Below are 27948 nucleotides of genomic sequence, written 5' to 3'. Positions count from 1 at the left end.
GTGGGTTTCAGTAGGCCTTTAAAGGCCTACTGAAATTATTATTTTTTATTTAAACGGGAATAGCAGATCCATTCTATGTGTCATACTTGATCATTTCGCGATATTGCCATATTTTTGCTGAAAGGATTTAGTACAGAAAATCGACGATAAAGTTCGCAACTTTTGCTCGCTGATAAAAAAAAGCCTTGCCTGTACCGGAAGTAGCGTGACGTCACAGGAGCTAGTATTCCTCACAATTCCCAATTGTTTACAAGGGAGCGAGAGAGATTCGGACCGAGAAAGTGATGATTACCCCATTAATTTGAGCGAGGATGAAAGATTCGTAGATGAGGAACGTTACAGTGAAGGACTTGAGAGGCAGTGATGGACGTATCTTTTTTCGCTCTGACCGTAACTTAGGTACAAGCTGGCTCATTGGATTCCACACTCTCCTTTTTCTATTGTGGATCACGGATTTGTATTTTAAACCATTTCGGATACTATATTCTCTTGAAAATGAGAGTCGAGAACGCGAAATGGACATTCAGTGCCTTTTATCTCCACGACAATACATCGGCGAAATGCTTTAGCTACGAGCTAACGTGATAGCATCGTGCTTTAACTGCATATAGAAACAAAAAAAATAAACCCCTGACTGGAAGGATAGATAGAAAATCAACAATACTATTAAACCGTGGACATGTAATTACACGGTTAATGCTTTCCAGGCTGGCGAAGGTTAACAATGCTGTGCTAACGACGCCATTGAAGCTAACTTAGCAACTTAGCAACCGGACCGCACAGAGCTATGCTAAAAACATTAGCTCTCCACCTACGCCAGCCAGCCCTCATCTGCTCATCAACACCCGTGCTCACCTGCGTTCCAGCGATCGGCAGAAGGACGAAGGACTTCACCCGATGCGTTTGGCGGCCCGGAGACGTAGGAAGTCAAGGTGAGGTCGCCGGCTAGCGCGGCTGGCGCGGCTAGCGCGGCTAGCGCGGCTGGCGCGGCTAGCGCGGCTAGCGCTCCAACAAAGTCCTCCTGGTTGTGTTGCTGTAGTGCGCTGCTATTACACCGATCCCACCTACAACTGTCTTCTTTGCAGCCTTCATTGTTCATTAAACAAATTGCAAAAGATGTCCAGAATACTGTGGAATTATGAAATGAAAACAGAGCTTTTTGTATAGGATTCTACGGGGTACCATAACTTCCGTTACTCTGACTTCGTCACGCGCATACGTCATCATACCGCAACGTTTCAGCCGGATATTTCCAAGGAAATTTTAAATGTCACTTTATAAGTTAACCCGGCCATATTGGCATGTGTTGCAATGTTAAGATTTCATCATTGATATATAAACTATCAGACTGCGTGGTCGGTAGTAGTGGGTTTCAGTAGGCCTTTAAGTTGTTCAAATAAAATTAAATAAAATTAAAAAAATTTTACAGTCTATTTTAGGGTTCATAATGCGCCACACATTTTCAATGGGAGACAGGTCTGGACTACAGGCAGGCCAGTCTAGTACCCGCATTCTTTTACTATGAAGCCACGCTGTTGTAACAGGTGGCTTGGCATTGTCTTGCTGAAATAAGCAGGGGCGTCCATGATAACGTTGCTTGGATGGCAACATATGTTGCTCCAAAACCTGTATGTACCTTTCAGCATTAACGGTGCCTTCACGGATGTGTAAGTTACCCATGTCTTGGGCACTAATACACCCCCATACCATCACAGATGCTGGCTTTTGAACTTTGCGCCTAGAACAATCTGGATGTTTCTTTTCCTCTTTGTTACGAAGGACAAGACGTCCAAAGTTTCCAAAAACAATTTGAAATGTGGACTCGTCAGACCACAGAACACTTTTCCACTTTGCATCAGTCCATCTTAGATGAGTTATATTATGTAAGCCACAAGGAAGTGTATTAAATCTAGAAAAAAATCAAAATGCCTCCTTTCAATGTGCTGTGTAAATGAATACATTGAATTGAATTAAAAGGCCCACAGCCTAGCTAAGTTGCCCTGTTGTCATCCTTTCTCGTGAAATATAACTCTCGAGCATTTGTGACGCTCAGGCACCGTGGTGGTGACGTCATTCGCTCAGGAATCACATGAATAAATAAGAAGTCGTTTGAAAAACATCACCAAAGAATTTAAACACTGGAAACCAGTTCTACAAAAAAATAGGTTTTGGATTTCCATTCCTCATAGTTACAGTCAAATTTCCAATTATTGGGGTCGTACTTATTTGGTAATCTTTACTATTAACTGATGCAGAACTTGCAAGTAAATAAATGCTTGAAAGATCATCAGGTTTGTGTATGCTATGTAAATTAATTGGACTCAATCTGATCTTTCAGCTGTGTTTTGAATTTGGTACCTGGGTAATTTTATAAAGTAGAATAAATCAATATATTTTAACTTTGTAAAGCTGTATTTTAGATTTTGTACATAGACTCTCTGATGTATTTTTAACCTGCTGTCCCTTTGCCTTTGCCCAGGGAGCTTGTCGCCATCTCTGGGCTGTGCACTACATGTATTGTGCAAACAGACAAATACATGAATGAAATATTTTATGTATAGTGTATTTTAGGCACAGATGCAACATGCCAATTAACTGGATGTTAGGATCTGCTAATTACTGCCATGAAATGTATCTATCGGCTTTTGTTTCGCTCCAAACCGTTTTTACTTTGTCCTGTTTTGACCCCTAAAGGAGAACTACGTTGTGTTTAGCAGTTAAATGAGTGGATTAGAGCATTTCTACCCAGCAAGGGTTATTTGGGATTTGAATCTCATTATTAATACTGTTGCGGCTTTGCTGTGATTTAGATGACAGAATGTAGAAGTATCGAGATGTTTTTTTTAGTGCACTTTGGATACAGCATCAATGTATAGTAAGTTGTTGCGATTAAAGGCCTACTGAAACCCACTACTACCGACCACGCAGTCTGATAGTTTATATATCAATGATGAAATCTTAACATTGCAACACATGCCAATACGGCCGGGTTAACTTATAAAGTGCAATTTTAAATTTCCCGGGGAACTTCCGGTTGAAAACGTCTATGTATGATGACGTTTGCGCCTGACGTCAATGGTTGAAACGGAAGTATTCCGACACATTGTATCTCAATACAAACAGCTCTGTTTTCATCGCAAAATTCCACAGTATTCTGGACATCTGTGTTGGTGAATCTTTTGCAATTTGTTTAATGAACAATGGAGACTGCAAAGAAGAAAGCTGTAGGTGGGATCGGTGTATTAGCGGCTGGCTGCAGCAACACAACCAGGAGGACTTTGAGGATAGCAGACGCGCTATCCGACGCTAGCCGCCGACCGCATTGATGATCGGGTGAAGTCCTTCGTCGCGCCGTCGATCGCTGGAACGCAGGTGAGCACGGGTGTTGATGAGCAGATGACGGCTGGCGTAGGTGGAGAGATAATGTTTTTATCATAGCTCTGACGAGGTCCCGTAGCTAAGTTAGCTTCAATGACGTCGTTAGCAACAGCTTAGCTAGGCTTCGACAGGCGGCACAGCATTAACCGTGTAGTTACAGGTCCAGTGTTTGGTTCGGTGTCTCCTGATAGTAGTATTGTTGATCTGCTGTCTATCCTTCCAGTCAGGGGCTTATTTCTTTTGTTTCTATCTGCATTCAAGCACGATGCTCCGTAGCTAAAGTGCTTCACCGATGTATTGTCGTGGAGATAAAAGTCACTGTGAATGTCCATTTCGCGTTCTCGACTCTCATTTTCAAGAGGATATAGTATCCGAGGTGGTTTAAAATACCAATCCGTGATCCACAATAGAAAAAGGAGAAAGTGTGGAATCCAATGAGTCCTTTTACCTAAGTTACGGTCAGAGCGAAAAAAGATATGTCCTGCACTGCACTCTAGTCCTTCACTCTCACGTTCCTCATCCACGAATCTTTCATCCTGGCTCAAATTAATGGGGTAATCGTCGCTTTCTCGGTCCGAATCGCTCTCGCTGCTCGTGTAAACAATGGGGAAATGTGAGGAGCCCTTCAACCTGCGACGTCACGCTACTTCCGGTACAGGCAAGGCTTTTTTTATCAGCGACCAAAAGTTGCGAACTTTATCGTCGATGTTCTCTACTTAATCCTTTCAGCAAAAATATGGCAATATCGCGAAATGATCAAGTATGGCACATAGAATGGATCTGCTATCCCCGTTTAAATAAAAAACATTTAATTTCAGTAGGCCTTTAAAGGCATGTGCAAAGCTTGATGCTGCAAGAAGGTCATAGCTAAATGCTCGGGGTAAAATCAGGGTGGCCCCTACTTTACCACAGATCAGGAGATGTGCGTAAGGCCCCGCGATTCGTGGTGGGCCCATGTTTGGCGTGAAAAACCGCATGCAATATGTACATTTAGGAATGACAGAATGCTTCATATGACATTTTTTTTTATACTTATTCATAGCCGCTTCCTGCTCCGTTACTAAATACCCGATTCCCCATGTTATTACATTGGCTTCTGTGGCGCACAATGTTAGTTCTCAAAAAAAGCTCGTACCCAGTCGAAAGAGTGCTGGGAAAATAAATTTTTTACTAAATAAATTATTATTGAACATTTTTTTCCTATTTATTTGTTTAGTACAAAACATGCAACAAATTGAATCCCAGTTTGATTCAACAAAAAAAAATGGTATAACAATTGAAGTGAAGAAAAATGTTATGGGGCGGCCTTAGGTAAAACAAACATTAATGCTTCGATGTTTAGACGCAAGGGTGACTTTGTCATATTCTCAAAAACTTATTCCCATTGGACATCATAAAAATGGTCTGTTCCAGTGTCAAGATACAGGACAGGCCAAACGTTTGGACACACCTTCTCAATCAATGCCTTTTCTTTATTTTCATGACTATTGTTGTAGATTGTCACTGAAGGCATCAAAACTATGAATGTGTGGAGTCATGTACTTAAACAAAAAAGGTGAAATAACTGAAAACATGTTTTATATTCTAATGTCTTCAAAATAGCCACCCTTTGCTCTGATTACTTCTTTGCACACTCTTGGCATTCTCTCGATGAGCTTCAAGAGGGAGTCACCTGAAATGGTTATCACTTCACAGGTGTGCTTGAAGCTCATCGAGAGAATGACAAGAGTGTGCAAAGCAGTAATCAGAGCAAAGGCTGGCTATTTTGAAGAAACTAGGATATAAAACATGTTTTCCGTTATTTCACCTTTTTTTGTTAAGTACATCAGTGTTTTTCAACCTTTTCTGAGCCAAGGCACATTTTTTTCATTGAAAAAATCCCGAGGCACACCACCAGCAGAAAACATAAAAAAATTAAACTCAGCAGCCGATATTGACAATAAAAAGTCGTTCTCGCAATTGTTGGATATGAATTCAAACCATAATCAAGCATGCATCACTATAGCTCTTGTCTCAAAGTAGGTGTACTGTCACGATCTGTCACATCACGCCGTGACTTATTTTGTGTTTGTTTGGTGTTTTTCTGTGTGTAGTTTTTTAGTTCTTGTCTTGCGCTTCTATTTTGGTGTTGATTGTCATGTACGGATGTACTTTGTGGACACCGTCTGCTCCACACGTTGAAAGTCTTTGCTGTCGTCCAGCATTCTGTTTTTGCTTACTTTGCAGCCAGTTCAGTTTTAGTTTCATTTTGCATAGCCATCCCTAAGCTTCAATGCCTTTTCTTAGCGGCACTCGCCTTTTGTTTATTTTTAGTTTAAGCGTTAGATACTTTTTAACTGCAAACTATCGTCGTCATCTTTCCCGACATCTACAAAGCAATTAGCTACCTGCTGCCACCTACTGATATGGAAGAGTATTACACGGTTACTCTGCCGAGCTCTAGACAGCACAGACACTCAACAACGGCACATTTGCGGATTATAATTACTGGTTTGCAAAAAATATTTTTAACCCAATTAGGTGAAATGACATAATCTCCCACGGCACACCAAACAATACCTCACGGTACACCAGTGTGCCGCGGCACAGTGGCTGAAAAACACTGAAGTACATTACTCCACATGTGTTCATTCATAGTTGTGATGCCTTCAATGACAATGTATGATGTAAATAGTGATGAAAATAAAGAAAACCCATTGAATGAGGAGATGGGGTGTCCAAACTTTTGGCCTGTACTGTATGTCAGTAACAACTCAACATTCTTAACTAAGAGCATAAAGAAGTTGTATAATATACAAAAGAAAGAAACACACTACTCACTGTTTGATGATGGAAATTTAGTTTGAAATTAGGTGCACTGCAAAAAGTCAGTGTTCAAAAACCAGAAAAAAAATTAGAAAAATGAGGGGTACTTTATTTTAACTAAGCAAAATTATCTGCCAATAGAACAAGAAAATTAGGCTTGTCAAGACTTTCCAAAACAAGTAAAATTAGCTAACCTCAATGACCCCAAAAATACCTTAAAATAAGTATATTCTCACTAATAACAAGTGCACTTTTCTTGGTAGAAAAAAAAAAAAGAGACCTTTTTGCTCAATATGTTGAAAAATATTCTTAAATTAAGTAAATGCTAGTGCCATTATCTTGACATAATGATATGCGCTCGGCATTACATTTCTTGAAACCAGCAAACTTATACTAAAAACTAATTTATTGTTCTTAATGGAAAGGCAACAAGGCAACCGCTTGTTACTCTCGGGGTCTCCTAGCCGCTCAGGCAAATCATATTGTCTAAAAATGCATTTTCCCATCGATAACATGACATCATCGCGCCAAGTGCGTGCTCTTTCTGTCAATTAGTGCGCATATATACAGCCCCCCCCGGCCCAAAAATGTTTAATTGTAATTTTAAAGAATTCATCTAAATGTGCATGAACTATTTCTGTTCAAAATTGTTAGAAATGTCACATGTTAAATGTTTAAATATTAACTGTCAGTTTACTGTACTGTGCCAACTGTACTACTATATGAGTACCTATTTTCTATTGTTTCATTGAAAATAAAACCGCAAAGTCCATTTGGCTGTCATCTGTTTTAATTATGAGACACAATTGTGACAAAATCATGATTTTTTTTTCATGCTTGAAATAAGAAATTATTACTTTAAAAAAGTAGTTTTATACTTGTGAGTGTTGATGACACAGCTTTGGAACAGTTCATATTCTAGTTTTACTCAATATAGGTCATAAAATCTCAGCTACAAGCTGTAATATCTTATATTAAAGGCCTACTGAAATGCGATTTTCTTATTTAAACGGGGATAGCATGTCCATTCTATGTGTCATACTTGATCATTTCGCGATATTGCCATATTTTTGCTGAAAGGATTTAGTAGAGAACATCGACGATAAAGTTCGCAACTTTTGGTCGCTGATAAAAAAGCCTTGCCTGTACCGGAAGTAGAAGACGATATGCGCGTGACATCACAGGTTGTGGAGCTCCTCACATCTGCACATTGTTTACAATCATGGCCACCAGCAGCGAGTGCGATTCGGACCGAGAAAGCGACGATTTCCCCATTAATTTGAGCGAGGATGAAAGCTTTGTGGATGAGGAAAGTGAGAGTGAAGGACTAGAGGGCAGTGGAAGCGATTCAGATAGGGAAGATGCTGTGAGAGGCAGGTGGGAACTGATATTCAGCTGGGAATGACTAAAACAGTAAATAAACACAATACATATATATACTCTATTAGCCACAAAACAACCAGGCTCATATTTAATATGCCACAAATGAATCCTGTATAACAAACACCTCCCCCCTTCCGTCCATATAACCCGCCAATACAAATCAAACACCCGCACAACACACTCAATCCCACAGCCCAGAGTACCGTTCACCTCCCCAAAGTTCATACAGCCCATATATTTCCCCAAAGTCCCCAAAGTTACGTACATGACATGCACATAGCGGCACGCACGTACGGGCAAGCGATCAAATGTTTGGAAGCCGCAGCTGCGTACTGCGTTACACATACAAATTAAACAAAATGCTTATGGCAACATTCTGGTTGCGTACTCACGGTACCGCGTCTGCGTATCCAATTCAAAGTCCTCCTGGTAAGAGTCTCTGTTGTCCCAGTTCTCCACAGGCCAATGGTAAAGCTTGACTGTCATCTTTCGGGAATGTAAACAATGAAACATCGGCTACGTGTTTGTGTTGCTGCAGCCGGCCGAAATACACCGCTACCCACCTACAGCTTTCTTCTTTTCTGTCTCCATTGTTCGTTGAACAAATTGCAAAAGATTCACCAACACAGATGTCCAGAATACTGTGGAATTTTGCGATGAAAACAGACGACTTAAAAGCTGGCCACAATGCTGTCCCAAAATGTCGTCTACAATCCGTGACGTCACGCGCAGGCGTCATCATACCGAGACGTTTTCAGCAGGATATTTCGCGCAAAATTTAAAATTGCACTTTAGTATGCTAACCCGGCCGTATTGGCATGTGTTGCAATGTTAAGATTTCATCATTGATATATAAACTATCAGACTGCGTGGTCGGTAGTAGTGGATTTCAGTAGGCCTTTAGGACCAAAACCCTTAAAACAAGCAAAACACTAACATAAAATCTGCTTAGTGAGAAGAATGATCTTATCAGACAGAACATAAGCAAATGTCACCCTTTTTTGAGATATTTAATCTTACTTATATTTCAGTTTTTGCAGTGTGAGGAGGGACCACCGACTCCCTGCGTCTTACTCTTTACTCCTAACTGTCAAACAAGTGTAAAAGTAAGTAAAGCACACAACATTCAAATTTAGAAAGAATAGTGTGTTCTCACCGATAACTTTGTGCCAAGATGTGAGCCTGGTCTCTTTTTTGGGAATATTCTGCTCATCTTTTATTACCGATGACAACTCATTGGAGCTTCGGCCACATTGCACTGGCACACACGAGCCGCTTTTTGCCTGTCGTGACAATTCGGCACAACGAACGGACCTGAGATTCGAAAGTTCCGAAATCAGTCAGTCACAGCTCTCGTGTCACACAAATGCTGGGTAGAAGTACACAATCTGTCACAGTGCCACCCACTTCCACTCCAACACACAAACACACAGTGCGTTGTATGTGGCTAGTGCTGCCGCCCCTGGGGGGTTTTCCTACTCGATGCTCTCTCTCTCCCTTTGCCTTGTGGGACCGCAGATGGGGATCCAGGTTGTAGGCAGGCAGCTGACTCACAGGCTGCGTGGCGGTTGTGTGCGGCTTGATGTCGGCTCTCAGGGGAACTCTCTTTTATTCCGACATCAGTGGAGTACCGGCGCTTAAACAACTCGGGTTTTTTGTGTGGTTCTACTGCTTCTTTAACACCTGACAACCAGCCTCTCTCTCTCTCATTGCTCTCCATGCTTACCCTCTCTACAATATATTATGGCAATTTAACACATTATCTGAGCTTAACAAAAATACAATCCTTAGTTATATCATTGACTCCTAAAATGACTTTTCTAAAAGTCAATTATGTGCATAAATAGCCCTATTTTAGAAAAAGAGCCCACACAACATTTTTGAAAGTCCACCATGAGAACCACTACACTAGAAAAATAATGTTATATAAACCAGATTTAGTAATACAATACAAATCATATTTAATCAATTAATGATTAATGTTAAAATTATAATACAAATAAATAGTTACAAAAATATGAAATGGTGGGATGTTATGGTATTTATTTTATTTTTTTGTCATAAAGAAATACAATCATGTGTGCTTACGGACTGTATCCCTGCAGACTGTATTGATCTATATTGATATATAATGTATATATTGTGTTTTTTGTGTTGATTTGATAAAAAAAAATTAAAATAAAAATATTATTATTTTTATTTTTTACCACTGCCCTAGATTTCACAATAGCAATTCTTTGTATCTTTGTAGATGATGCTACATATGTAAAAAAACAAAAAAAACACATGATGTTAGTGCACCAGTCGAGGAAAATGAGTAAATCACATAAATAACATCCTAAATAACATCCTGTAATTTGATTTATATATATAAAATTTTTTTTGACAGATTGAAAATTAACACCAATGAGTTGACTGATGAACATAATTACATAAGTTATTTAGAAAGTATAAATAACGACAAATAAAGGTAGCGAACTATTAACCGCAACATGTCAGTGTAAAAAAACAAAACAACAACATTATGATTTGTACATTTTCAGAATGTGCTTGTTCTATTTTTAAACAAAGAAAACAATCTGAAGTTGTCTTTATTTTTAAGTTATGGTGCCGTGATTTTACCAGTCCGGCCCACTTGGGAGTAGATTTTTCTCCATGTGGCCCCCAATCTAAAATGAGTTTGACACCCCTGGTTTAGAACCATCACATGAAGGGCCGGCCCATGTTAAATTGAAGACCTAAGCAGAATTTACTTTGGGGCCCCCATTACAATTTTTTTTGTATTTACTAAAAGGTTGTTATACTTTTTCAATCAAACTTAAATTTTATTTAATGCCTGCTTTTTACTAAAACTAGTTCATGGGAAATAAATTGTTCAATAATATATTTTTTAAAGTTAGAAAATGAATGGATGGAGGGTCATACTGTGATTTTTTTTCTACATTTAAAACACTTCATTGTGGTCTACATAACATGTAATGGTAATTCTTTGTTTAAAATGTTGCATAGATTATGTTTACATGGCTCCACTTTGAGAGCATCTTCTCCCCGCCATCTTTGTTGTAGTTTTTAGGGATTCCACAGCGATTCTACTGACAGATCAAGTCAGAACTATACGCTACTTTGTATTAGAAATGGCAACAGCGGAGGATGCATGTGCATGTACGAGCCAGTCTGTCCCACAACAAGAGGATAGCGAAAAAGAAGGAGCTTAAAGACGACAGCGTCAAAACTACAATGGCAGACTCGTGCAAAGCCCTTTGGGTAAATCTTAACCATAGTTTGATAATCTTCTTACGTCACACTTGGGAAAAACTTACCCAATTAGGCAAATTCCAATTTGGTGAAAGTATGAAGGAAGGCAAGATTATTTTATAAATATTTCTGAAATGCCTCCACGGTTTGATTTCAAATTTCTGGAACTTATACAGATTCTATATACACAACAGCAGGTAACAATATGTAAGAACAGTTGTTTTTGGATAATAGGGCCCTTATAAGTGAAAATAATTAATTATTTTAACATAAATTTATAAACCTTCCAAAATCAACTCCAACTTGTGTTCCTAGCTGCTTCCTGCTCAATGACTGACGCAATAGCTCCCGTGGCGCACACCATAAGTGCTTATCATATAAGGCAAAGGCAAAGAGTTTGAATTTGGTGTTGATTTTGGAAGGTTACAAATGTTTGTTTTAATGATGTTAACTTTTTTTTTTGCACTTAAAAATAATGAAAAAAATTAATGTGCAATGTACTTCCCATGAACTTGTTTTAGTACAAAGCATGGCTCAAATTGTCGTTGTGTGGTTTTTGCAGCCCTTTGAGACATTTGTGATTAAGGGCTATACAAGTAAACTTTGATTAATTGATTGAAATTAAAATCAAGTTTGATAAAAAAAAAAGTTCAACAATCGGTTCACATAAATAAAAAAACAATTGTAATGGGGGGAGGGGGGGCTCAAAATAAAAATATACTTAGGTTCCTAATTTAGCATGCATGTTATGGTTCTAAACACAGTAGATTATCACTATAGGACTGGACGGTTCTGATAACATGAGGGTTATTTTTTTCCCCAAAGACCCGGTTATGTAAACAAAAGACACACTCAAAGTCTGGAAAAATACGGTCTGAGTAAACATCTTCCTACATACATACTAGCATGTATTCGAACCTCCAAGCCTCTTGGTGACAGTAAATAACTGAAACAAGAGAAATGCAGAAGTTGGGTCTGTTATCATTTGGTAATTATTATAAATTATAGATCCACATTTGCCAACATCCAAATTACAAATTAAGCTCCTCCCAGGCCCAAAACAAATGTCAATAAAATAGACCGTAACATATTTCGGGTCTCTACTTAAATTTTGGGAAACCCGGACATTCCTACAGTATTGACATGAATATAGGACGACCCTCAATATCAGATGACCACTCTTATTAGAGCCCAGTTTTTGGGGATTCATTGTTTTTGAAGAGAAAATCAAAAAAGGACAACATATTTTTAGAAAACCATGTTTTCAATACTAATGATATAACAACTAGGCTGCAATGATTTAAAAAATATAATCATATTGTTGCTCGACAGTTATTATTATTAGAGATGTCCGATAATGGCTTTTTTGCCGATATCCGATATTCCGATATTGTCCAACTCTTAATTACCGATTCCGATATCAACCAATACCGATATATACAGTTGTGGAATTAACACATTATGCCTAATTTTGTTGTGATGCCCCGCTGGATGCATTAAACAATGTAACAAAGTTCTCCAAAATAAATCAACTCAAATTATGGAAAAAAATGCCAACATGGCACTGCCATATTTATTATTGAAGTCACAAAGTGCATAATTGTTTTTAACATGCCTCAAAACAGCAGCTTGGAATTTGGGACATGCTCTCCCTGAGAGAGCATGAGGAGGTTGAGGTGGGCGGGGTTGAGGTGGGGTGGGGGGTTACAGGGTAGCGGGGGGTGTACACTTTGTATATTGTAGCGTCCCGGAAGAGTTAGTGCTGCAAAGGGTTCTGGGTAGTTGTTCTGTTGTGTTTATGTTGTGTTACGGTGCGGATGTTCTCCCGAAATGTGTTTGTCATTCTTGTTTGGTGTGGGTTCACAGTGTGGCGCATACTTGTAACAGTGTTAAAGTTGTTTATACGGACACCCTCAGTGTGACATGTATGGCTGTTGACCAAGTATGAATTGCATTCACTTGTGTGTGTGAAAAGCCGTAGATATTATGTGATTGGGCCGGCACGCAAAGGCAGCGCCTTAAAGGCACGTCCCCAATATTGTTGTCTGGGTGGAAATCGGGAGAAATTCGGCAGAATGGTTGGAGATTTTCGGGAGGGGCACTGATATTCGGGAGTCTCCCGGGAAAATCGGGAGGGTTGGCAAGTATGACTGGGAGACGCAAGTGCTCTGTACTTCTCCCTACGTCCGTGTACCACTCCGTACAGCGGCATTTTAAAAAGTCATAAATTTTACTTTTTGAAATCGATACCGATAATTTCCGATATTACATTTTAAAGCATTTACCGGCCGATAATATCGGCAGTCCGATATTATCGGACATCTCTAATTATTATCCATAATTAGAGTCTTAAATCTGTGTTTGCTCACTTTGAGGAGAAGTTGTTTGGGAGTATATATTAAGCTGTGCATTGGAATCTTGATTTATAGCTAATAACTAACATTTAAAGGCCTACTGAAATGATTTTTTAAAATTTAAACGGGGATAGCAGATCCATTATATGTGTCATACTTGATCATTTTGCGATATTGCCATATTTTTGCTGAAAGTATTTAGTAGAGAACATCGACGATAAAGTTCGCAACTTTTGGTCGCTGATAAAAAAAGCCTTGCCTGTACCGGAAGTAGCGTGACGTCACAGGTTGAAGAGCTCCTCACATTTGCACATTGTTTACAATGGAGCGAGAGCGATTCGGACCGAGAAAGCGACGATTACCCCATTAATTTGAGCGAGGATGAAAGATTCGTGGATGAGGAACGTGAGAGTGAAGGAATAGAGTGCAGTGCAGGACGTATCTTTTTTCGCTCTGACCGTAACTTTGGTACAAGGGTTCATTGGATTCCACACGTTCTCCTTTTTCTATTGTGGATAAAGGATTTATATTTTAAACCACCACGGATACTATATCCTCTTGAAAATGAGAGTCGAGAACGCGAAATGGACATTCACAGTGACTTTTATCTCCACGACAATACATCGACGTAGCTCTTTAGCTACGGAGCTAACGTGATAGCACATCGGGCTTAATTGCAGATAGAAACAAAAGAAATAAACCCCTGACTGGAAGGATAGACAGAAAATCAACAATACTATTAAACCATGGACCTGTAACTACACGGTTAATGCTTTCCAGCCTGTCGAAGCTTAACAATGCTGTTGCTAACGACGCCATTGAAGCTAACTTAGCTACGGGACTTCACAGAGCTATGCTAAAAACATTAGCTATCCACCTACGCCAGCCAGCCCTCATCTGCTCATTAACACCAGTGTTCACCTGCGTTCCAGCGATCGACGGAGCGACGAAGGACTTCACCCGATCATCGATGCGGTCGGCGGCTAGCGTCGGATAGCGTGTCTGTTATCCAAGTCAAAGTCCTCCTGATTGTGTTGCTGTAGCCAGCCGCTAATACACCGATCCCACCTACAGCTTTCTTCTTTGCAGTCTTCATTGTTCATTAAACAAATTGCAAAAGATTCACCAACACAGATGTCCAGAATACTGTGGAATTTTGCGATGAAAACAGAGCTTTTTGTATTGGATACAATGGTGTTCGAATACTTCTGTTTCAACCATTGACGTCACACGCATACGCCATCATACATAGACGTTTTCTACCGGAAGTTTCGCGGGAAATTTAAAATTGCACTTTATAAGTTAACCCGGCCGTATTGGCATGTGTTGCAATGTTAAGATTTCATCATTGATATATAAACCATCAGACTGCGTGGTCGGTAGTAGTGGGTTTCAGTAGGCCTTTAAATCTGTGTTTGCTCACTTTAAGGAGAAGTTGTTTGGGAGTGTATATTAAGTTGTGCATTGGAATCTTGATTTATAGCTAATAACTAACATTTAAATACCATAAAAAATCATGATTTTGGTTTGCAACTGTGATTTGCGGGCAATTTACTTCACTTTTCTGTCAAAATAACTTCTACTAACATACACAGTGTTTATTTTCCCCCGACTTATTTCAAACCTTTGAAATGAATGAGCACCAGCTGCTTTGTGCTACAATCTCCCTGCACCTTGCTCGAACCGCGCACAAATTGCGCTGGCTCATTTGTTGCGTGTCGTCTGTAGTTTGTTCCATTTGTTTTTCCTCTCTCTCTCCATGGAGCCTGAATATAAATTATGCCCTGGCTATCTTGGTCACCTTGAACCACATTTAATATACTCCCTATGCATTAATTTCCTGTTATTAAGGATTGATAGTCACTTTTGCCACAATACGTCGTTTTTGACGCAACCATACATACAACCGTAGTAAATAATGTCACAGTAAATGTGTCAAATTAAAATTCCGCTTTACCAGTGTAGGCGTTTAGACTTTGGTTTCACCCTCTGGAATTATGTGGTGAGCTTGATAGAGGCAGATGTTTCCAGAGAAAGGAAACAAATGCTAATTACTCTGCATATCTAGAGGCATCGCGCATAGAAAGCTCACATTGTAAGAACCAAATATCCTCCGACACTTTTCGTAGCGGGAATTTTTTTGTGTGTGCTCCCTCCTCCCCACCCCTGCTAAATTTCTGTGTCCCTTTATTCAATTCAATTCCATCTGGCTGTGAGTCATGAGCATGGTTTTGGACAACAAAACTGTTACTATGGTTACCAACTATAATTCATGTATCGATAAGTATGTGAAATATTTCGGTTGGACTTCTGTTGGTAGCCAGATGACAGCGAAGTTTGCACATTCCAAATTGACTGCAACCAAATGGCTACACTGGAAAGTTGAAGATGGTTAGTTCTGACCTCGATTTAGTACAGACATCTACACACTAGTGTAGTGTAGTGTAGTGTGTACACACTAAAAAATGCTGGGTTATTTTGATAACCCAATTTATGAGTTGCGAGTGTTGGATTAAATTTTGTAGTTATTTTTATGAGGAGCAATCCATTTTTTGGGTTATAAGGGTATTATTTTAACTCAATTTCTGGGTTTTCAAAACTACGAACCATTATTGGGTTGTTTTCAATGAGTAACGTATTTATGGGTAAAAGGCTTCTTATAATTATTCTTGAAGGGAATTTTATTAAGGATGAATCTCATTGACATTATTTACAACCACACATCTTATATACATGAAAATATTTGAGCATGCTGTATAGAACTACTAATGTCATGATCTGTCATGTTTGTTTAGTTTTTGACTCCCTCCGTTCCTGTTTTGAGCATCCCTGGATTTGTGTTTTAGTTGCCATGACGGCATATTGTTTTCACCTGCCTCTGATTAGTGTTTGGGACGCTCACCTGCTCCTGGGCACTAATCAGAGAGCTACTTATTCCCTGCTTTTCGCCACACTCAGTCTGGCTTTCTTATTTGCTTCCACGCAACAGTTAGGACGGCTACTAATTTGATTCCTGAGCTAAGCTTCGCCTTTTTGTTTGCTTGTTTACATGCTAAGCTTTTCTTGTTCGCTATTCCATTAGCTTTCCGTGCTATCGGTATGCTGGTGCTCTTTTGTTTATATCCCGCATGATTTATGGACAATAAATAATTTCCTTACCTGCACCTTGCCTCTAGAGTCCCGTCGGCATCCTGGGAGAACGATCCACCCAACTATGACCATTCACGGCAATTCTTGTAAAAAAAAAAATGTCAACCATATCTTGCTTTTTAGTATATTTTAATGGAACAAAAATAATTTTGATCAGTATTTGGGAAGGAGTAGGACAAACCAGCAGTAAAATTAATCATTTTTAACCAACTATTGGGTCAAGGAGCGCTAAATTGCGCAACCCAATAGTTGGGTTTGGAATAACCCAACAATGAGTTACCATAACTCAACTTTTGGGTTAAATAATTTAACCCAATAGTTTGGTTGGGAATAACCCAACATTAAGTTATCATAACTCAACTTTTTGGTTAAATAAACGCAAAAGTTGTGTTGAAAAAAATTTACCCAAAATGTTGAGTTAAAATAACTCCAACAAGGGTTTCGTACTTTTCTGAACCAGCAGTTGGGTTAAAATTGGGTTAATTTTTAACCCAACATTTTTTAGTGTGTACATTGGGTTCTATTTGGAAGAAAACCAGCAGTTATTTCCTTCACCAATTGAGGACAAAGTTAAGGCCGTTTTCTGTTTTTTATACAGTTGACAGGCTTTGGGGGAGGGTTGCCAAGAGTGTCTGAGGTCCAGGTGATTTTTCATTAGATGAGGTTCATTAGTGTTGTCAATGTGTTGTTGGGCTGACTAGCGATGTGGAACTAGAGCATGAATGAAGCCCAGACACACACTGGGACTTCTACAGCTCGGGCAATAACTCTCATGTATCAGTTTATTAACGATACTGCAGTGTGAGGTAGATCCCAGTGGGATACGTGATTTGTTGGTTTGGAATTCCAAGATATATTTGTGGAAGGTGGTGGCTTGACCTTCCTTTTTTACGACATAACTGGATTTTTTTTATTTGGGTGTTGGGGTGTTGATTTCCGGCTCATCCAAATTGAAGGTTTGATGACCTTGTTTCTGCTGTCACAGCAATATCTGTGTGGGATTAAAGGAGATTAACCATATTCAGTCGCCCCCTAATGTGTGGCGTTTTCTGTGAAGTGCTGTTTAACAAGCACTTGATTGGTAATGTGACTGAGGACTAGTTCATGTATTTAAATACATTAAATATTGCAGACACGTACCTATTCTACGGGACTAATGGGGGGAGTTACTACCCCACTATTGTCCACTATTTTCCCCATAGAAACTAATGAAAGTAAAAATATGATCCAACACTTGTTAATAGTAAATGTAAGAACAGTAAAACAATGTAGTTACTGCTTTTAATGTGAGTCAGTTAGTTTTCTAAAATATTAAAAAATGTAAGAAATATATATATTTTTTTATTGATTGATTTTTATATTTATTTTTTATCTTCAAATTAGCATCATAACGCATACACTGTTATTTGATAACTTCTTAACATTTGAGACTGGTCTGTATCATGGCTGCGTCTATACAAAATGGGGAGATGGGCGATATGGCCTAAAATCTATATCGTGATATATATTGCATTCTCCAGTGGGGCTGCACAAAACCCCAAAAAACAAATTGCAATATTTCCCTCCGGGAAATTGAAATTAGATTTTTACATTTTATACAGCCATCCAACAATCCATTCCTCCTGAATCCGAGGCTCAACTAGTGTGTGATCCCTCTACAATTGGAACACACCCATTGGTCTACCAATTCAGAGATACCGCCCCAGACTTCTACACTATGTTGAACAGACGTGTCACATTTTATACATATCAATGCATAAAACTGTGAGACTGCTCTGTCAACATATTCTTGTCTCAAGGTGCCAAACATTACAACAATATGCAATAATTTACTTAAAAAAACATTTGGCCTTATGCAGAGCTTTTGTTTAGGTTATGCTCTTAAACTGAGGAAACGGTGGATAAAAAACTATAGTGTTCATAATGTATTGTAATCATAATATAGTAGTAATAATTTATGTAACTCGTTACTGTCAAATTTTTTACTACTGTACTGTAATTGGAAGCTAAATAACGCTGTTATCCTAAATAAATAAACAAACAAAACAATAACATGGACTCATTTCTGTAAGCAAAATTTTAACTCAAATGAATATTGAACATCTTAAAATTCCTTTTTTCCCCAAGTTGAAAAAATTAGGTTGGGTTGGACATTGTCTTTTTCTTTGTTTCCATTATTGCTTGTTCGTCCGTGTTGATGGGCTCATATTGCCTATCCGATTTGAGGCTGGAATATTACCACAATGACATTTGGCTTTGTCATCATATTTCTTCCTCCTACACACTAAAATATGTTGGGTTGAAAAACAACCCAATTTTAACCCAACTGCTGGTTCAAAAAAGGACGAGCCCCTTATTTGAGTTATTTTAACTCAAGATTTTGGGTTAATTTTTTCAACCCAACTTTTGCGTTTGGTTATTCAACCCAAACGTTGAGTAATGCTAACTCAATGTTGGTTGATTCATAACCCAACTATTTGGTTTCATTTATTCAACACAAAAGCTGAGTTATGCTCACTACAATGTTGGGTTATTCCCAACCCAACTATTGGGTTGCGCAATTAAGCGCTCCTTGACCCAACAGTTAGTTAAAAATGATACATTCTACTGCTGGTTTGTCCTACTCCTTCCCAAATACTGATCAAAATTATTTGTATTCCATTAAAATATACTCAAAAGCAAGATATGAGTGACATTTTTTTACAAGAATTGCCGAGCATGGTCATAGTAGTCCTATACAGCATGCTCAAATATGTTCATGTACATAAGATATGTGATTGTAAATAATGTTAATGAGATTAATCCATAATAAAATTCCCTTTAAGAAAAAAGTTACTTTTTAATAAAAAAAAGTGTTTTACCTCAAAATGCATTACTCATTGAAAACAACCCAAAAATGGTTCATTATTTTCAAAACACAGACATTGAGTTAAAATAATACCCTTATAACCCAAAAATTAGATTGCTCGTCATAAAAATAACTCCAAAATTTAACCCAACACTCGCAACTCATAAATTGGGTTATCAAAATAACCCAGCATTTTTTAGTGTGTAGTTGTCATTGCTTTGAGAAAGTTCTCAGTAGCGAGTCCCAACGGTCTTGGTCTGTGCTTCCTGTCTTGCTCTCCGCCCACCGAAACATAGATTTTGAATGACTGCAAAGGGGGCTTACTGCGTTTTGTTAATTCTACTGTAAAATAAACACTCTCAGCTACTGAGAACGATGCACAGAGTGAGACGTATTTCTCCCATTTTGAAGCGAGAGACGAACAAACGAGAGGCACACAAGTTCTGATTGGCGAACATGTCTGTCACTCAAGTGATGGTGAAGAAAAAAAAACGAAACCTCAGCCTCTTCCGGTTATGTTATCTCACTAATTAAAACCTTGATGTCGATTAATCCTGTTGCCGCCTCCAGGGATAACGATCACAGTATATTATTTGGTATGTTAATGACAATGGAACTATTTCAAAAGGTGTTACAAAGGCTTCTAATTTTGCTGCGGATGTATGCGGTAACATATTGCCTACTATTTAAAAAAAAAAACTATTATTAATCAACTTGCTAAATCAATCAATCAATCAATGTTTATTTATATAGCCCTAAATCACAAGTGTCTCAAAGGGCTGAATGACTGTTTGTGGCTGGTTACTTTCTGATGTAACATGTTTATATCTACACTTATGTTCAAATATAATAACAGTGTTTCCCACACATTCATTTATTTGTGGCGGCCCGCCACGAAAGAATTACGTCCGCCACAAATAATTTTTTTTTTTTTTTTTTTTTTGTCCTGTCCAGCTTCTCAGGCAAATCATATAGTTGATGTAGATGCCCATATAGGCTGTTCAGATTTACTTTACAAAAGAGAAGTGTAGGATACTTCTCTTGTTGCCTTATTTGTATTTGACCACTACTGTTTTCTGTTTATTTGTTACTGACTGTGGCAGGACACCTCTGCCTCTGTTTCACTTTATGTTGCTGGTAAATAATATGGTTGTAGTAGTAGGCTAAAGTTAAATTATTTAGTATGCACTAATTAAAGGGGCTGAGCTTTAAGAGACATTTTAGCTTTTATATTTTATAAGATATATTTTTTGTAAGAACCACAATTAATAAATATATTTCAGTGAATAACTTATTGTTCAAATCTGTATATAAATATGTACATAAAGTGTTGTGATTAGATTGTAAAATGGATCGATGGATGGACGTTTAAAACAAAACTGTTATTAATTAGTAAGTATACATTTTTTTAGCCTTTTTAGAGAAAATCATATCATTGTAGTAAATTATGCAAATTACTCGATGATGTCATGGTGGCCACGCCCATAGCCACGCCCCCACCACCACAGGTATCTTGGCAGTTTATGGGAAACACTGAATAAGCATTTATTCTTCTAATGTTTGGATACTGTTGCGTCCGACCAGTCTTCCTATCAGGGAATAAAACACACTGGTCAATTCCAAGTGGTTTCGGATGACATATACAGGTATGTTGAGTAAGAAGGACCACCAAGACAGAATAGCAATACTATCAAGTTTTACTAAAGCTTTAGGAGACCAGCCCTCACAATGCTGTAATAGCAGCATCAAGAAGCGGTCTAAAAATCAAACGGGTAGAGTCAGCTTCATTTAGTATGAAAACAGCCCCTCCCGCCCAGAAAGAAATACAGCCTTTTTGTTCTAAACTGATAAGGCCTACTCCACAAAAAGGGAGTACATTATACTCCCAATAGACATTCCAGCGCCTTCAAGGTGAAACACAGAGTTTACTAGCGAACATGCCCCTAAAGTTGACCAACACGCCGGATTGTAGTCAGCTGGAGGCGTGTCTTAATGAAATTAAACAATGGATGTCCACTAACTTTTTGCAACTCAACGCTAAGAAAACGGAAATGCTGATTATCGGTCCTGCTCAACACCGACATCTATTTAATAATACCACCTTAACATTTGACAACCAAACAATTAAACAAGGCGACTCGGTAAATAATCTGGGTATTATCTTCGACCCAACTCTCTCGTTTGAGTCACACATTAAGAGTGTTACTAAAACGGCCTTCTTTCATCTCCGTAATATCGCTAAAATTCGTTCCATTTTGTCCACAAGCGATGCTGAGATCATTATCCATGCGTTCGTTACATCTCGTCTCGATTACTGTAACATTTTATTTTCGGGCCTCCCTATGTCTAGCATTAAAAGATTACAGATGGTACAAAATGCGGCTGCTAGACTTTTGACAAAAACAAGAAAGTTTGATCATATTACGCCTATACTGGCTCACTTGCACTGGCTTCCTGTGCACCTAAGATGCGACTTTAAGGTTTTACTACTTACGTATAAAATACTACACGGTCAAGCTCCTGCCTATCTTGCCGATTGTATTGTACCATATGTCCCGGCAAGAAATCTGCGTTCAAAGAACTCCGGCTTAGTAGTGATTCCCAGAGCCCAAAAAAAGTCTGCGGGCTATAGAGCGTTTTCTATTCGGGCTCCAATATTATGGAATGCCCTCCCGGTAAAAGTTAGAGATGCTACCTCAGTAGAAGCATTTAAGTCTCATCTTAAAACTCATTTGTATACTCTAGCCTTTAAATAGACTCCCTTTTTAGACCAGTTGATCTGCCGTTTCTTTTCTTTTCTTTTTTACTCTGCTCCGGGGTGGACCGCTAGCCTGTTCATCGGATGGGGACATCTCTACGCTGCTGACCCGTCTCCGCTCGGGATGGTTCCTGCTGGCCCCACCATGGACTGGACTTTCGCTGATGTGTTGGACTTTCACAATATTATGTCAGACCCACTCGACATCCATTGCTTTCGGTCTCCCCTAGAGGGGGGGGGGGGGGGGGGGGGGTGGGTTACCCACATATGCGGTCCTCTCCAAGGTTTCTCATAGTCATTCACATTGACGTCCCACTGGGGTGAGTTTTCCTTGCCCGTATGTGGGCTCTGTACCGAGGATGTCGTTGTGGCTTGTACAGCCCTTTGAGACACTTGTGATTTAGGGCTATATAAATAAACATTGATTGATTGATTGATTGATAAGATACAAGCACGGAGATCACGAGAAGACACAATACATAGGAAAATACTAGCTGCTTTAAGCATGACTATGGATTAAAAAGAACACCTACAAATATTTCATTCTCACAATACTTTACATTGGTTGTGGGTGATACAAAAAATATTGACCTATTCTGATACTATACTTGGTAGTGTTACTGTCAATGTTTGTATCGTTCCGCCCACCTTTGTTTACATTCTGCAATTGTGTGTGTGTGTGTGTGTGTGAGTGATAGGGAGAAAGGCTTGTTTGGGAAGACCCCAAGTCTTCCCAAACAAGCCCAAAGTGCTACTGTCAATGTTTGTATTGTTCCGCCCACCTTTGTTTACATTCCAGAGCTCTTGCTTGCGATTAGCTTATCCTCCAATGGTGTGTAGTGTAACCTGTTTAAACAGTTCTTGTCCTCCAGGGATAATGGTACTTAGTTTATTTGCTGCCATAGAGGCGAGGACTGAAGACTTAGAAGTGGCTTTGCACAGTGGAGGGACGTTAGCCGCCAGCAAGAATGCCATAATGCCTTGGGGACGCGCTCTTTCGCTTGTCCCTGTCAAATTTGCAGTACATGGCAAGAATGTGTCATCAACATGCATTGTCACAATATTGCGATTGAAGATATTAAAAATGTACATAGTTTATACTGTATATTGCGCAATTGTGTGTGTGTGTGTGTGTGTGTGTGTGTGTGTGTGTGTGTGTGTGTGTGTGTGTGTGTGTGTGTGTGTGTGTGTGAGTGATAGGGAGAAGGGCTTGTTTGGGAAGACTTGAGGTCTTCCCAAACAAGCTTGTAGGTCTTTTTGAGACTACATTTTCTCATATTTGCTGCAGTGTGTTCGGGGTTAGATGTTCCAATGTTATTGTTCACTATGTTTGATTAAGCCTGCCACCAACATGTGGTGTAGGAACCTCTTTCCACATCTCTTAAAGGCATTCTCACAAATGCATGTTCCTCAGAAATGTGGCAAACTTTCCTATAGTCGCTAACAAAAGTGAACGTTCTACCTAGGTGTGCTTGGTTTAAGGTATACTGAAAGACTATCCAGTCTACATTGAGTTTGGTATTAGAGCAACCAAACCTAAAGTTAACTTTCAGGAAGTTTTCCCGTATCGAGGTCAAGCGAGAGCGAGGCTGCCACTGATTGCTGCTGCGACGTGCCAAAAAGAGTCGGGTGATTGTTGACAAGCGTGCGTCTGCTCGACAAGGGTCTCTGATGAAAAGACTTCAGGGGAACCAGACGTGACTGATTAAACTCAAACAGATTGTCAATAGCGCTCTCTTTTTAGCATATATTTACAAAGTAGCTTTCTTTTTAAAGGTAATGTGCACTTTACATGCACAATATTGAGTGTGTCCTGACAATAGAACGACTTCTGATTGCCTGTCTGAGACTTTTTGACAGTTCCCTGAGCTTTTCTTTTCACGCCTACCAATAATTTAGGGCTCTTTCTTCTGTCTTTGATCATGCTGTTTCTCAAGATGTACTCTGATTATATTTATTTTCCTTCTCCATCCCTTGGCCCTTTCTTACCTCTTCCTACTCAAATCATCCTCTACCCTTTCCTACCCTATACACTCCTGCTTTTCTTCCTCCTCTCAGCTGGGTTTGTCAAGTCGCCAATGTCTGAAACTAAGCTCACGGGGGACACCTTTGAGCTGTACTGCGACGTGGTCGGTAACCCCACCCCGGAGATCCAGTGGTGGTATGCGGAGATCAACAGAGCCGACTCCTTCAAGCAGCTTTGGGATGGAGCCCGCAAGCGCCGCGTGTCCATCAACACTGCCTCCGGTTCTAATAGGGTCAGCGTGCTCGGCATCACGCGCCTCACATTGGAAGACTCTGGGACCTATGAGTGTCGGGCGAGCAACGACCCCCGGCGAAATGACCTTCGGCAAAACCCTGCCATCACCTGGATTCGGGCCCAGGCCATCATATCGGTGCTACAGAGTGAGTGTTTGATCTTCTTAAACCTCAAGGGTCAACAAACACCCGACCACTCCTACCTTAAAACCGGGATCCCTTTTCAGATAAAAGCAGTTGATGTCCAGTGACAACCTCATAAATTCCACTTTATTTGGACTTATTCACATGATGCTGTGTAGCTAACAAAAACTTTATTTTTTGGTCAGGTTTTTAGCAAGTGCCTCAAATGGCTGCAAGAATGTCTTCCAAAACAAAACTCTCAACTTCATCCCATTCACTTTGTTTTAGAATAGAATAGAGTTTTATTGTCATTATTACAGTAAACAGGTTCAAAGAACAACGAAATTGGAGCAGATCCCCTAAGGTGCATACACAATAATTTAGTAATATAAATAGTAAAAAAAAGATAAAAAAGAAGATATGTATCTATATATATATATGTCTACAGTATATCCACACACATGCACATATCCCAGTGTTTCCCACACATTCATTTATTTGTGGCGGCCCGCCACGAAAGAATTAAGGCCGCCACAAATAGATTTTTCGCCATTTAAAAAAAAAAAATATTTATTTATTTTTTTGTCCTGTCCAGCTTCTCAGGCAAGTCATATAGTTGATGTAGATGCCCATATCGGCTGTTCAGATTTACTTTACAAAAGACAAGTGTAGGATCAAGATTTTTGGAGCTCTTTGTTCAGTGGATCAGATGTTTGATGAAGCTCTGTGTCTATCTACCACCACTACTTTTTTCTGTTTATTTGTTACTGACTGTGGCAGGACACCTCTGCCTCTGTTTCACTTTATGTTGCTGGTAAATAATATGGTTGTAGTAGTAGGCTAAAGTTAAATTATTTAGTATGCATTAATTAAAGGGGCAGAGCTTTAAGAGACATTTTAGCTTTTATATTTTTATAAGATATATTTTTTGTAAGAACCACAATTAATAAATATATTTCAGTGAATAACTTCTTGTTCAAATCTGTATATAGATATGTACATAAAGTGTTGTAATTATATTGTAAAATGGATGGATGGATGGATGGATGGACGTTTAAAACAAAACTGTTATTATAAATTAGTAAGTATACATTTTTTGAGCCTTTTTAGAGAAAATCATATCATTGTAGTAAATTATGCAAATTACTCGATGATGTCATGGTGACCACGCCCATAGCCATGCACCCACCGCCACAGGTATCTTGGCAGTTTATGGGAAACACTGTATCCATACATATGCATATATATACATCTACGCATATAACATTATTTCACATTATAGTCCGAAAAAATAAAAAGACATGACACATGAGGACATGACGGACACATTGTGCTCACTCAGGCCTGTTTAATGCTACTATGGCTCTTGGGTAAAAACTGTTTTTTAGTCTATTTGTGCCCGCTTTTAGCACCCTATAGCGTCTGCCCGAGGGTAGCAGTTCTAGGTGGCAGTGCCCGGGGTGGGATGGGTCTTTCAGATTTTTCAGATCTTTACAGAACAGTTTCAAAGAGAAAACCTGATCGTCATTACAGTCGTCACTCGTTTAATGCAGCTAATTGGTTACAGGCCCGGTAGTGGTAAGCACATTTCTGCAAAGTAGGTTAACCATTATAAATCAGATATTTTCATAGTTAGCATAAAAAAAAAAAGTTTACATTTTTAAAAAACATAATTAGACACCTTTTAACATGAAATAACACCTATATACCGTATTGTCCAGACTATATGCCACTACTTTTTTTCCCCACACTTTGAAACCTGCGGCTTATAAACGGTCCGACTAATATGTGAATGTTTCTAAAGGCCATAATGTTTTGTGTTCAACAAATAGTTTGGATGGATGAATAGTAGCTAAACTCTGCTATCATTAGCTAACAACACACACACGAAAATTGTTTTGTGTTACATGGGGTGTAGTTTACGTGCTCAAAGCCGAAAAAGGGCGAGACATAATGCTTATGACACTTAACAGCTGTGTCAAGGATTCAAACAGCCACTTTAAATCCTTGTAAGTAGCGTAATAGATGCCATATACTGTATCAGATAAAACAACGGGCTGGAGAACACACACAAGCATAGCTATGTGAGTTAGAATGCTAACATCACATCATGCTAGGTTAGCCTGTTAGCTGCCAAAAAACTAAATTATAGATAGTTAGCAGAGCTCCCGGCTTTTCTTTTCTCTGTAAAAGTGTGAAGCTCGTTAAGAGTCCGTATTATGTCCACAAAAGAGGAGTTTTTTTATCTTCTTGACATCATAAAAACCTGACATTTCATAAGCCAGTTACGCACCTCTCAAAAGTGGAGCAAACGACTTAAGGAAATTATGTATTTTTCTCAAATTTGGTGCTTATAAACCGACTCTTTGTGAGACATCAGAAAGTCAATTTTACATTATTAGGAGACCTTTAAATTATTCTCCGCAATCATATTTGACAACTGCATTATTGTCTTCCTTACCCCATGAACCTTGGTTCCAAATGTCTTTTTGGCTAATCATTGGCTTCTCTTCTGAATCCTAATCTCTTTGTAAAACCTCATGGTCCATTTCATGCAGCGCAAACCTGGTGGTGCTGTGAAGTAACTGCACTTTCCTTAGACTTTTATCATATATTTTCTCCCTCATTTCACAGTGATCCGATTATAGGGATCGGAGGCCTATTTTATTTCCACAAAACAGTCTCCCTGGACTAGTCTGAGCGTGGCGTAACCTTGTGCCTTCTCAGCCATTAAGCGTGTGACTGTGAATCAGTAATGACATTATACCCCTTTAGACCCTCTGCTCTGTGCACACAAACACTCGGAACAAACTGAATCGAGAGTGGACCTTCGTTGTCCGTGCATGCTTGGCCGCTCTGCCCACTAAAGCATAGGGAGATGTGGAATGTTGTTAGTCATCGTGAGCATTTCCACCAGAGAGGCTTAGAGGGGTGCGATCTTTGCTGGCAGATCTTTCTGACGAAATACGATGTGTTTGCACGATTTGATTAGGTTAAGATGATCTGTGATTAGAATGACAGCAGTTGTCCACTTGTCTCATTCACTCGTTAAAACATCTTTTTCATAGAACGGAAATTCTCATATCGTAATTCTTTACGGCGGAAGAGGACCTTTTCACACAACATAGTGGAAGTCAGTCCGGCTTACAGTGGCAAGAGGATTCAGTGTTTCCCATAAACTGCCAAGATACCTGTGGCGGTGGGGGCGTGGCTATGGGCGTGGTCACCATGACATCATCGAGTAATCTGCATAATTTACTACAATGATATGATTTTCTCTAAAAAGGCTCAAAAAATGTATACTTACTAATTAATAATAACAGTTTTGTTTTAAACGTCCATCCATCCATCCATTTTACAATATAATTACAACACTTTATGTACATATTTATATACAGATTTGAACAATAAGTTATTCACTGAAATATATTTATTAATTGTGGTTGTGGTTCTTACAAAAAATATATCTTATAAAATATAAAAGCTAAAATGTCTCTTAAAGCTCTGCCCCTTTAATTAGTGCATACTAAATAATTTAACTTTAGCCTACTACTACAACCATATTATTTACCAGCAACATAAAGTGAAACAGAGGCAGAGGTGTCCTGCCACAGTCAGTAACAAATAAACAGAAA

General features: G+C 39.0%; 1 protein-coding gene across 2 annotated transcripts in view; it reads left to right on the top strand.

Annotated features, from left to right (window-relative positions):
• Window positions 1-27948, top strand: part of nptnb (neuroplastin b) — a 120737-nt gene that overhangs the window by 27785 nt on the left and 65004 nt on the right. The window contains exon 2 of one of the 2 annotated variants that reach the window (XM_062024008.1): window positions 23990-24337. The exons of the other annotated variant lie outside the window; for it this stretch is intronic. Within the exon in view, the coding sequence (XP_061879992.1) occupies window positions 23990-24337 (348 nt within the window). The remainder of the gene's footprint in view (window positions 1-23989; window positions 24338-27948) is intronic. 2 annotated transcript variants of the gene reach the window in all.

The sequence above is a fragment of the Entelurus aequoreus genome, linkage group LG02, assembly GCF_033978785.1.
Source record: "Entelurus aequoreus isolate RoL-2023_Sb linkage group LG02, RoL_Eaeq_v1.1, whole genome shotgun sequence".
In the NCBI taxonomy this organism is placed as follows: domain Eukaryota; kingdom Metazoa; phylum Chordata; class Actinopteri; order Syngnathiformes; family Syngnathidae; genus Entelurus; species Entelurus aequoreus.
The sequence above is the reverse complement of the archived record's forward strand: the minus strand, read 5'-3'. Positions and strand labels throughout refer to the sequence as shown.